Source organism: Chiloscyllium punctatum, chromosome 6 (assembly GCF_047496795.1).
Source record: "Chiloscyllium punctatum isolate Juve2018m chromosome 6, sChiPun1.3, whole genome shotgun sequence".
Lineage (NCBI taxonomy): Eukaryota > Metazoa > Chordata > Chondrichthyes > Orectolobiformes > Hemiscylliidae > Chiloscyllium > Chiloscyllium punctatum.
In genome coordinates, this window is record NC_092744.1 from 79,944,439 (window position 1) to 79,957,567 (window position 13,129).

Sequence of the window (13,129 nt, forward strand, 5' to 3'; positions counted from 1 at the left end):
GAGAGAAAAAAAAGCATACACGTGTCAGGCTGAAAAATAAATTGTGAATTTAAAATGCTCCAGATCAATAATGAGAGAAGCAACTGGGCTGAGTAAGAGAATGATGGTGGATGTCAGGAGCCAGAGTCTATCTGCATGTAATTGTGAGCAGGCAATCAAAATCTACAGCCATTCAATGACTGAGACACTGATGAATGAGAAGACCCTAATAGAAAAGCAATCTCCTGCCTAATGGACTAACACACACAAAAAAAAACTCACATTGCAAAAATGAAGCCTCTTGTCATCAGAAACATACCAAATCCCTTGTGCCTGCCATATAACGAAGGGGGTGGTTGCACGAGGCATAGAGAGGCACGAGTGGACATTTAGAACAAAGCCACGTAAAACTGGCTGTCACTGCAGTAAATACAGGTCTCTTGATGCACCTTTGCTGCTCCTACTTACAAGACTTTCAAAGCCCACACTCATTACCTGCCCGTCTCTACAATACTAGGGGATGTCTTGTGGTGAGGCTTGCTTTGAGTGGTCGGAGTAGCTGTGTACAAAGTGCCACTGTTATACATAGCTACGTAAACCGGGAGTTCCTCAGAGCCACTACGTCCTGTCATAGAATCAGGAGAAGGGGGCCACTGGGTGGGTACATTGCACCTCTGCTGCTTTGTCTGAAAGCCCCATTCCCCTGCCGCCTTCCCATAGCTCCGCAAATATTTCAAAGCACCCATTCAACTGCCGATGAAAGAAGGGGAACAGCCAATTAGATGTTTATCTTTTTTTTAGTCTGGCGTTATTAGGCCAGGTTTTCAACTCCAAATGCAAGTGGGATCCGAGGCACAAAACCCAGCACTCATTTGGAAGATAAAACAATTGTCCTCTCCACCCCACTCCATGCTGCCGGTGTGACCGTTTCTTGTGTTGGGAAGGGGCTTGGATGCACAACACAATGCACTATATACGAAGTGAGAGTCCCCCATTGCAAGGACTACAGGTAAATTGTATTCCCTCCCGCATATTTGTTTTGGAAGCCCTAAAGGATTCACCTACTTGGACAGTTTGTGACCATTGCAGGAAGCCTGCTGAGGATTATGACAGGTTGGCGTAAAACATTTTGACCCTTTTACAGGTGACTGTCAAATGTTGTACTACAGACTAGACACTGTAGTTCATGACAAGGATCAGTCCTGCACTGGTAAGTTGAACCCCATTTTGATCAGCTTCATGTGTCCATTATCATGCATCACATCAGTTTTTTTCCAAATGTCGAAGGTGCTATATTGCATTAAAAGATGTAAAAAAAAGTAATAGAGTCTTCCAGCAGGGAAACAGACCTTTCAGTCCAACTAGTCCATGTGGACCACAATCCCAAACTAGTCCCACCTGCTTGCGCTTGGCCCACATCTCTGCAAACATTTCCTATTCATGTATTTATCTTTTGATTGTTGTAACTGTGCCTGTACCTATCACCTCTTCTGGAAGTTCATTCCACACACGAACCACTCTTCTGTGTAAAAAAAAAATTGCCCCTCATGTCTTTTTAAAATCTTTCTCCTCTCACTTAAAAATATGCCCCCTAGCCTTGAAATCCCCCATCCTAGGGACAAAGGCACCTGCCATTCACCTTACCGATACTCTTTATAAGATCATCCCTCAACCTCCTACATGCCAGTGAAAGAGGTCCCAGCCTATCCAGCCTCTCCTGGTCACTCAAACTTTCCATCCCTGGCAGTATCCTGGTAAATCGCTTCTGAACTCTCTGCAGCTGAATAATATTCTTCCTGGAACAGGAAGACCAGAACTGACACAGTACTTCCTCAAGCCTTGCCAGCTTCTGCTAACATGCGTGGTGCTGTGATTTAAATCAGCTGACAGTTCTGTCTGTCAAACAAAAATTCTTTTGGAAGTTGAAGATAAAGCTCTGCACTTGCTCCCCTCCATGGATGTACAGACAGGCCACTTTGAAATGGAAAAGGGTTACATTCTGCTCTGGACTAGTGGTGTAGGAAGAGCACAGCAGTTCAGGCAGCATCCAAGGAGCAGCGAAATCGACGTTTCGGGCAAAAGCCCTTCATCAGGAATAAAGGCAGAGAGCCTGAAGCGTGGAGAGATAAGCTAGAGGAGGGTGGGGGTGGGGAAAGAGTAGCATAGAGTACAATGGGTGAGTGGGGGAGGGGATGAAAGTGATAGGTCAGGGAGGAGAAGGTGGAGTGGATAGGTGGACAAGGAGATAGGCAGGTAGGACAAGTCATGGGGACAGTGCTGAGCTGGAAGTTTGGAACGAGGGTGAGGTGGGGGGAGGGGGAATGAGGAAACTGTTGAAGTCCACATTGATGCCCTGAGGTTAAAGTGTTCCGAGGTGGAAGATGAGGCGTTCTTCCTCCAGGCGTCTGGTGGTGCTCTCTCAATTTCAGGTAGTGTGGCATGGAGCTTTCACAGCAATGACAGCAATAGCCATTACAGATTTCAGAAGCTTTTGGTGGCTTTGGCTCAATCAGTGGTTTATTCATTCAAGCATGATTGACATTTTTAACAGCATGTAATAACATAACATACCTTTGATGTGGCTTCTTGTTTGTTTACAAGAGGCGCGGAGGGATTTTGATTTACGCTGCAGCTGGCTTTTTTCTGTATCAATAATAGTGCTTGAATTATTAAATTGTCCAAAGTCTTTTTTTTAATCCAATGACTTCAAAATAGCTCACAATTGCCAGACTGGGTCATGAGGACTGTACATAGTCAATACTGTGTGAGTGGCGATAGAGGATACATGGAATAGGGAATCATATGTGGGCAATCTGAGGGGATATGGGGTGCTGATGGGGTTTGCCGTGAGGTGGAGCAGAGTTTTGAATGATATTAGGGAAGTTGGGCTGCTATGTTGGAGGGTGAAGGTTAAGGTCCTAACCAACGTGTTCTCTACAGATGTAATCCTTTGCTGTGTAAGAAGATAAAAGTTCTGGGTCATGCATGGGTTGGCTGAAATTTCCAGAAGTCACAAAATTGCATCGGTGGCGTTTTCCCATACCCATGTGAAAATCTGGCCCTTAATTTCCAGCAATTTATACATAGTTAGCTTCTGTGGTCAACTGGGATAGACAGGGAGGGATTCACGGATACATTAAAATTTACATATAGAGAGAGATTACAGGTGAAGAAACATAGACACATAGAAAATAAGTGCAGGAATGGGCCATTCAGCCCTTCCAGCCTGCATCCCCATTCTATATGATCATGGCTGATCCTGCAATCTCAGTATCCCGTTCCCACTTTCTCTCCATACCCCTTGATCCCTTTAAATGCAAGTGCCAGGTCCAGCTCCCTTCTGAATGTATCTAACAAACTGGCTCCAACTCTTCCTGTGGGAGAGAATTTCACAGGTTCACAACTCTCTGAGTGAAGAAATTCTTCCTCATCTCGGTCCTGAATAGTGTACCGTCATTCTCAGACTTTGACCCCTTGTTCTGGACTTCCCCAACATCGGGAACATTCTACCTGCATCTAGCCTGGCCAGTCTCATCAGGATTTTCTATGTTTCTATGAGATCCCACCCCATTCTTCTAAATTCCAGTGAATACAAGCCCAGTTGATCCTGTCTTTCCTCATATCTCAGTCCTGCCATCCTGGGAATCAACCTTCGCTGATTAACCTTCGCTGGACTCCCCCAATAACAAGAATGTCCTTCCTCAGACCAGGAAACTGCACACAATACTCAAGGTGAGGCCTCCCCAAGGCCCTGTATAACTGCAGCAAGACATCCTTCCTCCGACACTTAAGTCCTCTCGCTATGAAGGCCAGCGTGCCATTAGCTTTCCTCACGACCTGGTACACCTGCATGCCAACTGTCAGTGACTGTTCCACCCTGACACCCAGGGCTCATTGCACCTCACCTTTTCCTAAACTTCTACCATCCAGATCATAATCTGCCTTCTTGTTTCTGTGACCAAAGTGGATTGCCCAACATTTATCCATATTGTATTGCATTTGCCAAGTAATTTGCCCTCTCAGCCAGTCTGTCCAAGTCACCCTGCAGTCCCTTAACATCTTCCTCACAGCAGACACTGCCAGCCAGCTTAGTGTCATCTGCAAAGCTGGAGATATGGCATTCAATTCTTTCGTCCAAATCATGAAAGTGGAAACAAGGAAATAGACAGGGAGGGAGAGTGAAAGGTAGTTATACCAAGGAGGTGGAAGGTTGTGACATTGCACGAAAACATTCCCTGTTACCCTTTGTGGTATAATCCAGTTCACTGTAAATGGGGCTAGAAATGTGGCACAACTCTCTGTCTCTCTCTCTCGCTCTCTCTCTCTCTCTCTCACACACACACACACACACACACAAGATAGATCAATTAACAATCGTAAATCTGAGGTTGATTGATTTTTGGTAACCAAAGTTATAAAAGGTAATGGATCCAATGCCAATGGATGGATAGAGTGACACAGTTCCATTGTGATCTCATTGGATAGCATGACAGACACATGTAGGAGAGTGACCCAATCCGGCCTGAACTCCTCATCCGAGCTAGAGAAAGCTCTGCCTCTGTGTATGTAGATGGTGAGAGTGAGCATGGCACTGTTCTGACCATAGGTTGGCCAGCAAAATGAGTGGAAACTTGAGGTGGCAGCAGGAGCCTGACTGGAGATCCGCTGCATGCCTTTTGGCATGCATCTTGTGCCACTCAAGCACTTACTGGAAGGCTTTTACCTGGGATCCAGGGCCACAGCAGCGGAGGCCCTGTCCAATCAGAGCTGCTTGATTGGAGGTCCCATCCAATCAGAGTTACAGTTAGCTCCACTGTACCCAATGCTGCCACTGGCAAAACTGTGGCTACTTCTGGTATGGCACCCATCCGAGACCAAGGAGGAGAGACCGAGAACAGCACTCAGTACTCAAGGTGTGGCCTCACCAAGGCCCTGTATAACTGCAGCAAGACATTCTTACTCCTGTACTGAATTCGGCAGTTGGAGAGGTAGGGGCAGTGTTGCTGAAGAGTCGGAGCTGTGAGATGGGGATTGCAGGGAAGTGCAGTATCTCACAATAGTGAGCAAACATAATTTCAAAAGCCGTGATTTTATTTGACTCAAGATTTTCATGGTTTGTTCTAATACTGCAGCTAACTCTGGGGTTCATGACCTCCATGGTGGAGGATGCAATGGGTGATCCAAGTGTTAGGATTTTGCTCTTTCACCTTCCTGACAAATTCCTTTGACTTTCCCTGTCATGGAGGCTGTTCCAGCAGTGAAATGTCCCAACACCTGACCCAGGTGCATCTGGTAGGTATCTGTTACACACAATATTTCTTCACCAGTTGCATGGAATGGTAGTTCCGTACAAAAGAAAGCAATTCTCCTGAACAGAGATCGCAACAATGTATGGAAGTTTGACCAGCAGCTGGCCGTGTCTGCTATGTCAGTGGATTTGTCAACCTGCAAAGCAAACCTCCTACTAGTTGCTAACATCTCCTTGACATTTCCTGTAGTTTCTTTCACATTCAGGCAGGGTTACATTTTCACCAATGGTATGGGGTTACCTTTGATTTTGCTATGAGCTCAGCCACCAAAGGAGGCATGGTGGCTCAGTGGTTAGCACCGCTGCCTCACAGCGCCAGGGACCCGGGTTCGATTGACTGTCCATGTGGAGTTTGCACATACTTCCTGTGTCCGTGTGGGTTTCGTCCCACAGTCCGAAAGTGTGCAGCTCAGGTGGATTGGCCATGCTAAATTGTTGAGGGGTCTTTGGAGATTGACTGTGGAATTGATGGGCTGAATGGCCTGCTCCCACACTGTAGGTGTTCAATGATTCTATCCTCTGTGGGTATCTAGCCTCTTGGGATCCATACACACTCCATCAATCTTTGCTTCTGTTTGATCCTTGAACATTGCATGTTCTCAGCTTGACTGTTTGGATCCATAATGAGTGGTTTTCCTTTTGTCTGTGCAAGCGAATCTCAGTGGATGTGCGGTATTGGAAGTCTGCATGAAGTGGTGCTGCTTCCTGGGAATTCTGCAGCACGCTTCTCCCCTTTCTGTGGAGCAGTCATTGGAAGCCAGTGATCAGTTGTTCTGCTCAGATCAGAGAAGGTTATGGAGATATTTACTTGGCATGATTGCGTTGATACAGAATGTGGACAGGGTTATTCTGGAAATAAAACTGTTTCCACTATTGGAGGGAAGAAGCCAGTCACGAGAGGACACAGACTTAAAATAAAAAGCAAAGGAACCATAACAGAGATGAAACCTTTTTTTTTAATGCAGTGAGTTTATATGATTTGGAGGATACTGCCTGAAAAGAAATAGCTTCCAGAAGGCAATTGTGTAGATGTTTGAAAAGGTGAAATCATTTCAGAGTGAAGAGGGAAGAGCAAGAGACAGCAACAAGTTGAATAGATAGTTCTTCCAAAGAGCTAGAACAGGCATGAAGGGATGATTGGCCTCCATCTGTGCTGTACAACAATTTTATTGGGCAGACATCCCAATAAAGAGCTTTGATGTGTCCTCTAGATCTGTACAGAGCAGTTTAGGGTACCTGCCACCACCTTATCTGACTGATCCATCCATTGTTACCATTTCTTGTAGAAATTTCCCAGTCCTTTCAGATGACCATACAACACAAAACTGTCCCCCTACAACGTCATCAACATAGAGCCTGCAAAGAGATCACCTTAAATGTACAGAGCAACCTTATCCCATGTGCCCCCCCCCACCCCCCAATGTGTGAGGGTTAGACTCAGGGTGAAATTTGAGGTGGTGGATGTATTGGGTTAAATTCCAAAACTCATCCCTGTTCTCCAATAGATCCTAGCACTGAGCTGAAAGCCTTCTTGAAATTGAAGTGGGTCTCCTCCTTCGTGCAATGGTTCCTGTATATTGCAGAACCTCCCCTACCCATTCCTTTGGAGACAGCAATGCTGCCTTTTGTATTTTTGATTGTATCTTGGACTAATGCAATCATGGTTAATAGCTGCTGCTAGAGGGCGCTTGGGTTCTTTAGGGCAGCATGTTTATCTTGTGAATCAGATCCTTATCGGAATTCTGAAACCTTAGACTACTCCAATCTCCAAAAATAAAAGGAGGGGATGGTCTTTTCCTGATGTCTAAGGCCATTACCCCTCCAGGAAACTTCACCTGGATATCAGGCCAGGAAGACTGCAACATTAAGGCAATGCCACCGGACTAGGAAATTCAGACACTGAGGTTAATGCTTTGATGGCAAAGACTCAAATCCCAATTCAGCAACCTACATGCAATTAGTAGATCTGCAATGTAAAAATAGACTCAGTAATGGTGACCAAGATGATAATCATTCATTACTGTAAAAGTCCAACCCCATCTAGGGAAAGACATGTGTTGGCCTTATCTGGTCCACGTGTGAGTCTGAACAAACCACTCAGTTCAAGGGGCAACTAGGGATGGGCAACAAGTACTGGCCTTGTCAATCACACCCAAATCCCACGACATAACTTTTAAAAAGTCCCATATGTCATTCAACTGGAAGTCAGTGGGAACCCTAACCCGAGCCCTGACACAAGCTGAGTCCGCCCCTTTATGACTGGGAAAGCAGGAATTAGGTTAAAATGGGGGATTTCCATCTTTAGCTGCTATCTCAGTATTTGTCAGGCAGTGCAGGCATGGAAGTTAGATCTTCAACCTGCCCAGTGAGCTTCAGTGGGGGGGCCCCATTCACAGTGTGAGACTTGAACTCATTTAAGAATAGCCTCCATGGTTCAGTCTGGACAGTCGCTGTGTTTAGACCACACTCCTCAGGTGGCAGGTTCAGGTGAGCAAAACATTCGATGCAACAACATAAAAAGCAAAGCGTCACCATATCAAATCACTTCAGTGTGGAAAGAGGCCATTCGGCTGACCCTCGAAAGAGCACCCTGCCCAGACCCATCTCTGTAACCCCACACAAGGTTTGCCCCATGCCTGTACCATTTAACTCACCCATCCCTGGACACTGCAGGCAATTTAGCATGGTCAATCCACCTAACCTGCACATCTTTGGACTGTGGGAGGAAACCAGAGGTCTCGGAAGAAACCCGCACAGACATAGCTAGAATGTGCAAACTCCACACAGACAGTCGCCCAAGGGTGGAATCGAACCTGGGTCTCCTGTGCTGTGAGACAGCAGTGCTAACCACTGAGCCACCCACACGTCTCCACTGACCTTGCATGTTCTGCTGTATGATCTCCTCAAATCTCTTCCGTTCCATGGTGACGGTAGCCTTTCGAAACAGGTTGCTCAGAAAGTTGAGTAATTCACGGCGGGCATTATAGACTTCTCGCTCATTGTGTGTCAGGGCGTGGTAAGGTGTTTGCGCTATTCTTGAATCCTGTGCACAAAATAACAGGGAGATGGTCAATGTCAGGGAGTAGGACTTGCTACACCCAATCCTTTTATATCAAGCTATCATAGGGCTTTGCATTTCACATTGTCTCCTGTTTCTGGTGGGATATTGGTCAAGAGTGGAAACGCATGTTCAGTTTCAGGACCTGGCTAGCACATTCCTTCAACTCAGGGGCACTGAGTTCATTTACAATGTTTCTTCTGTCACCCACTGAGGTTAGATCGGCTCAGCCATAATACTTTGTTGCTGGTCAAAGCTGCTTTCTTCTGAGACACCTTAATGGTCTGGGGATAGTTGGAGCTTTCAAGGTTTTTCATAGATGGATGCCCCGACAATATGAGATTGCAGCAAGATCAAAGATCAGAGGAAGATTCTTCAGAACAAGAAGGGTCACAGGACCCAAAACGTTAACTCTGATTTCTCTCCCCAGCTGCTGCCAGACCTGCTGAACTTTTCCAGCAATTTCTGTTTTTGGGTATTAAAAAGAATGCTCTGTTTCTATTCTCGAGGCCAATCTAGGAGTGTTAGTTTCTAGTCACAGAAAAATTCACCATCTTCTTTCAATTCCTTACATTCCCGTGCGATCCATTTTGTGGTTGTGGTACCGACAACAGAACATAGTATGTCATCTATGTTACCAAATGCTGGGGTAGCGCGCTGGAAATCCAGCTCCATTACTCCCAGAGTCATCACTAACTTGATTACCACCAAATTGCCCACTTCTCTCTCTCAAATTCATACGGAAAGTAAATATGTGATTTGGTTTGTGTGTTCACCAGAACGGAACTGTTCATTGTAAACAAACTGCCCTTAGCCAATGGTAATGAAAAAGTATGAATGTACCGACACATGGACAAAGGGATATGGATTTTATGGGTGGGGGGGAAGCAGGGATAATATAGTTTGATAGTGCAATCTGGATTACAGGATCTGATGAGTTGTTTAAGGTTGATGTCTTCCAATTTCCCTGGATCGCTTTTGGCACTTTACTGATGACATGGGGTTGTTTGCACTGATGTTCAGTCTTCCAGTCAGTGGTTGAGAATCGATCCTTTTGCTGGGTTCTCTCCCTTCCTTTAACAGGGGTGTGACAGGATAAGGAGGGTGACAACAGTCAGTAGGAGCTGGCTTTGAAGGTGAATGTCATACGCAGGAGGTGGACAGAGAGAGAGAGAGAGAGAGATAGATCTTGGTAGTTTACCTTCAGACATTGGGTTGTCTCTGCTAGCACAAGCAAAACTTCATCACCTGATCAGGGGTCAATCGAGATGCTGTCGTTAAATGGAGCTCTTGCGCACCCAGACAAAATAAACAATGGAAAGAGTAATCAAACCAGAGTCATGGTGCAAAATCCCCTTGAACACAAGAGAACTGGAGAGGATTTGTCTGGCTTTGCCGTGCCCTAATAGTAGCTCCTTGTGCATCTGTTCACTCAATTTCCTTTGCAGCTCCAGTACACATGACATTTGAAGTGAAAGTGACGATAAAGGACTTTCACCAAACTTCGATTCTCCTGCTCCTCAGATGCTGCTTGACCTGCTGTACTTTTCCAGCACCACACTCTCAGTTTTAAAACTGTAGCCATTCCCTTTCCACAGTTCCCTTCATTCAAAGCAGTATTTTCCCAGGTTTTGATCTGTAGTCCGAATATATGGAAACTAACGAGATGCTGGTCACAATGCAGCCATGTGTAATTGACCCACTGGCTATGCTGTGAAGTTGTATATATGGTTCTGGAACTCAGACGACCACCTCAAGACCCTGGAGAAGTACCATTAGCCCTGTTTGAGATGGATTCTCCTTATCAGCTGGGAGATTAGGCACATTAACATTAGTGGCGTTTGAAGCAGCTAATAGCACAGCAACCAACTCCACCAGACTTGGAATGCCTGAGTTAACCTGAACTAAGTGGCTTATTTGAAAAGGGTATTTCTGCTCATCTAGCACCTCAAGGAGTAGTTAAGGGCATTATATTCAGGGCACTGAAAGGAAAGAGTGAGTACACACAGGCAAGAGCCTTGGTACAGACTTTTCATTCTCCATTCTGATAACAATGGGTTAGAGTTTTGACATCTGATGTTATCAGATGTGTTAGGTAAGAAAAAATGGTCAGCTAAAGAAAGATTGAACAGGCAGGAGCCCTTCTCCCTGGAAGACAGGAGGCTGAGGGGCGATCTGATAAAGAATTTTAAACTATTGATCTTATTAAATATAACAATGATGTTTATAGTCATTCAGAGGTCCAACCAGGATATCGGAAAGTCACAAACCAATTCTTCTTTACACAGATGGTGGCATCTCTGTGGAATCCCTGTGACAATGCTGTCACTTTAACAAGGTTATTTTGTCCTTGGGTTCTTTTAAGAGAGGTTGTAAAGGCAGAGATGCTGAAATGTCTGTAAAATGGCAGGGCAGTGGCAATTCTCCCAGTTCAAGTTTTTTGTTCTAGTTTCTTTTTCAGTTGTAACAGTGAGAAGCTGCTACAGTCCAGAGAAAGGTTCCGTGCTTCAGCAGATGATTCTTGATAGACTTTTCTCCCTGAAATCGCTCCTGCCTGTAAGAACCTGAGTTTGAATACATCTTTTGTCAAAGGGTGCGTTTATGGGATGAATTGGAATGGCTCCTGAGTTAAGTTGCTGTGTTGGGTTGGTTAAGTTTTCCAATAGTTAAGTTATTCTAAATTTTGATTTATTTTTGTTTGTGTTTCAACAGTAGTGCTTAAATAAACTCTGCTATGCTTAAAGCTAAGTTGTTTGACCAGCTGCATCACACCCGGAATATCCCCTACTGAGTAACTGAGATCAATTATGTACGGGTGTCAGAAAGCAGACTTAGTTGTAGCAAGATACCACTCAGCATTGCTCCACTAGTCAATAAGATCATAGTTAATCTGGTTGTGGTTTTTCCTGTCCACCCATTATCACTTGTCTTTCAAAAATCTGTCTAATCTTAGCCTTGAATAAACTCGATAGTAGCCATGATGTGGAGGTGCCAGTGTTGGACTGGGGTGGACAATATCAGAGGTCAGCCGACATCGGGTTATAGTCTAACTGGTTTATTTGAAAGCACTAGCTTTTGGAGCGCTGCTCCATCTGACAAAGGAGCAGCGCTCTGAAAGTTTCCGATTGCAAGTAAACCTGTTGGACTATAACCTGGAGTCGTGTGACTTCTGACTTTGAATAAACTCAATGACCGAGTCACCCAGTGCTTTCTGTGGAAGAGACTTCTGAGTCTAATGGCTTCTTGAGAGAAAGCAGGAACAGAGAAGTGGAAGTAATTACATTTCAGAGGAAACCGTGTAAGCGCATGAAGGAATAAAGATATGGTGATCAGGTGAGACAATGTAGTGTAGGAGGAACATGAACATCAGCAAAATTGGGCTGAATGGCCTACATCTGGAGTGAAAGATTCTGGGTAGTGTTTCTACTGTAAATGATGACTGATGGATCGGAGAGGAAGAACCTGGCCTGAAAGACTCCTGTCTGATTTTCCCATTGATAATTTATAGTGAATAGGAAAAGCCACATTCTGAACTCAAAGCAGACCAAGACTAATGAGACTATTCTTAACCCGATAATTAAGAAGGAAAATTAGATGCCGCAATGCAGGAACAATACAAAAAGGCTAGAGACGATCTAAAGTCAGTTTGACCTGAACAGAGAAGAGGCAAGTTCATGTCCTGGGTTAACCCACTGACAGTGCATTACAACAACTCCTCTAATACATTTGTGCATCAACACGCTGGCAAGAAAGATGTGCATTTACATAGCACCTTTCAGATGGTCAAAAGTATTGCAAGAAACAGTGATCGGATGAGCTGTTTATAGTGATTTTTGTTGAGGCATAGATGTTACCGGTGAATCACTTTAATTCACGAGGAGTGGGGATAGGGTGAGTAAGCAATAGTCATCTCTGTAAATCAGACCAGGCAAGAGTCCCATGCTCAGGGTCAAAGGTGGAACCACAGAGTTTTCATGAGTGATTGCGGGATGGCTAGAACCTTGAGGATTGGGTGCTGATTACTGAGAGGATCCTTTGGGAAGAGGACTTCTGTTTCTTTTAATAGGAAGGGAGAACAGGAAAACTACTTCCTTGATTAGTTTAACCTGGTCACATGACTCATTGCCCATTGAAATTGAAACCGTGAGGCAACGACATGGATTTAAGAGGTACGTCGAGATAGGAGGGCATAGAAAAACTATTGATCGATTTATTGTTGTCACGTGCCAAGATACAGTGAAGAATATTGCTTTATGTGCTACCTAGGCAGATCGTACCATATAAAGTGCATCAGGTAACAGTGCAGGATAGAGGGTTACAGCCACAGAGAAGGTGCAGAGAGAGGCAGATCAGAATTAACGTTTGGGAGGTCTGTTCAAAAGTCTGATAACAGTGAGGAGGAAGCTGTTCTTGAATCTGCTCATGCGTGTACTTAAACTTTTATATTTTCTGCCCAATGGAAGAGGGTGGAAGAGAGTATGACTGGGATGGGAGGGGTCTTGATTATGTTGGTGGGTAGTATAGATGGAGTCAATGGATGGGAGGCTGGTTTACATCATGGACTGGGCTATGTTCACAACTCTCTGTAATTTCTTGCAGTTTCGGGAAGAGCAGTTGCCATACCATACTGTGCCACTATGGTGCATCTATAAAAGTTGGTAAGAATCTTTATGGACGTGCCGAATTTCGTTAGCCTCCCGAGGGAGCACAGGACCTGCCTTCAGGCTGATCCCCAATACAAATATTGGCGAGGAAACCAGGAAAAATAGCCCCTTTCAGTGCTG

At 44.9% G+C, this 13,129-nt stretch overlaps 1 protein-coding gene across 1 annotated transcript in view; it reads right to left on the bottom strand.

The window, feature by feature from the left end:
- Positions 1–13,129, bottom strand: part of ankmy1 (ankyrin repeat and MYND domain containing 1) — a 95,960-nt gene that overhangs the window by 18,854 nt on the left and 63,977 nt on the right. The window contains exon 13 of the mRNA XM_072573064.1: positions 8,165–8,330. Within this exon, the coding sequence (XP_072429165.1) occupies positions 8,165–8,330 (166 nt within the window). The remainder of the gene's footprint in view (positions 1–8,164; positions 8,331–13,129) is intronic.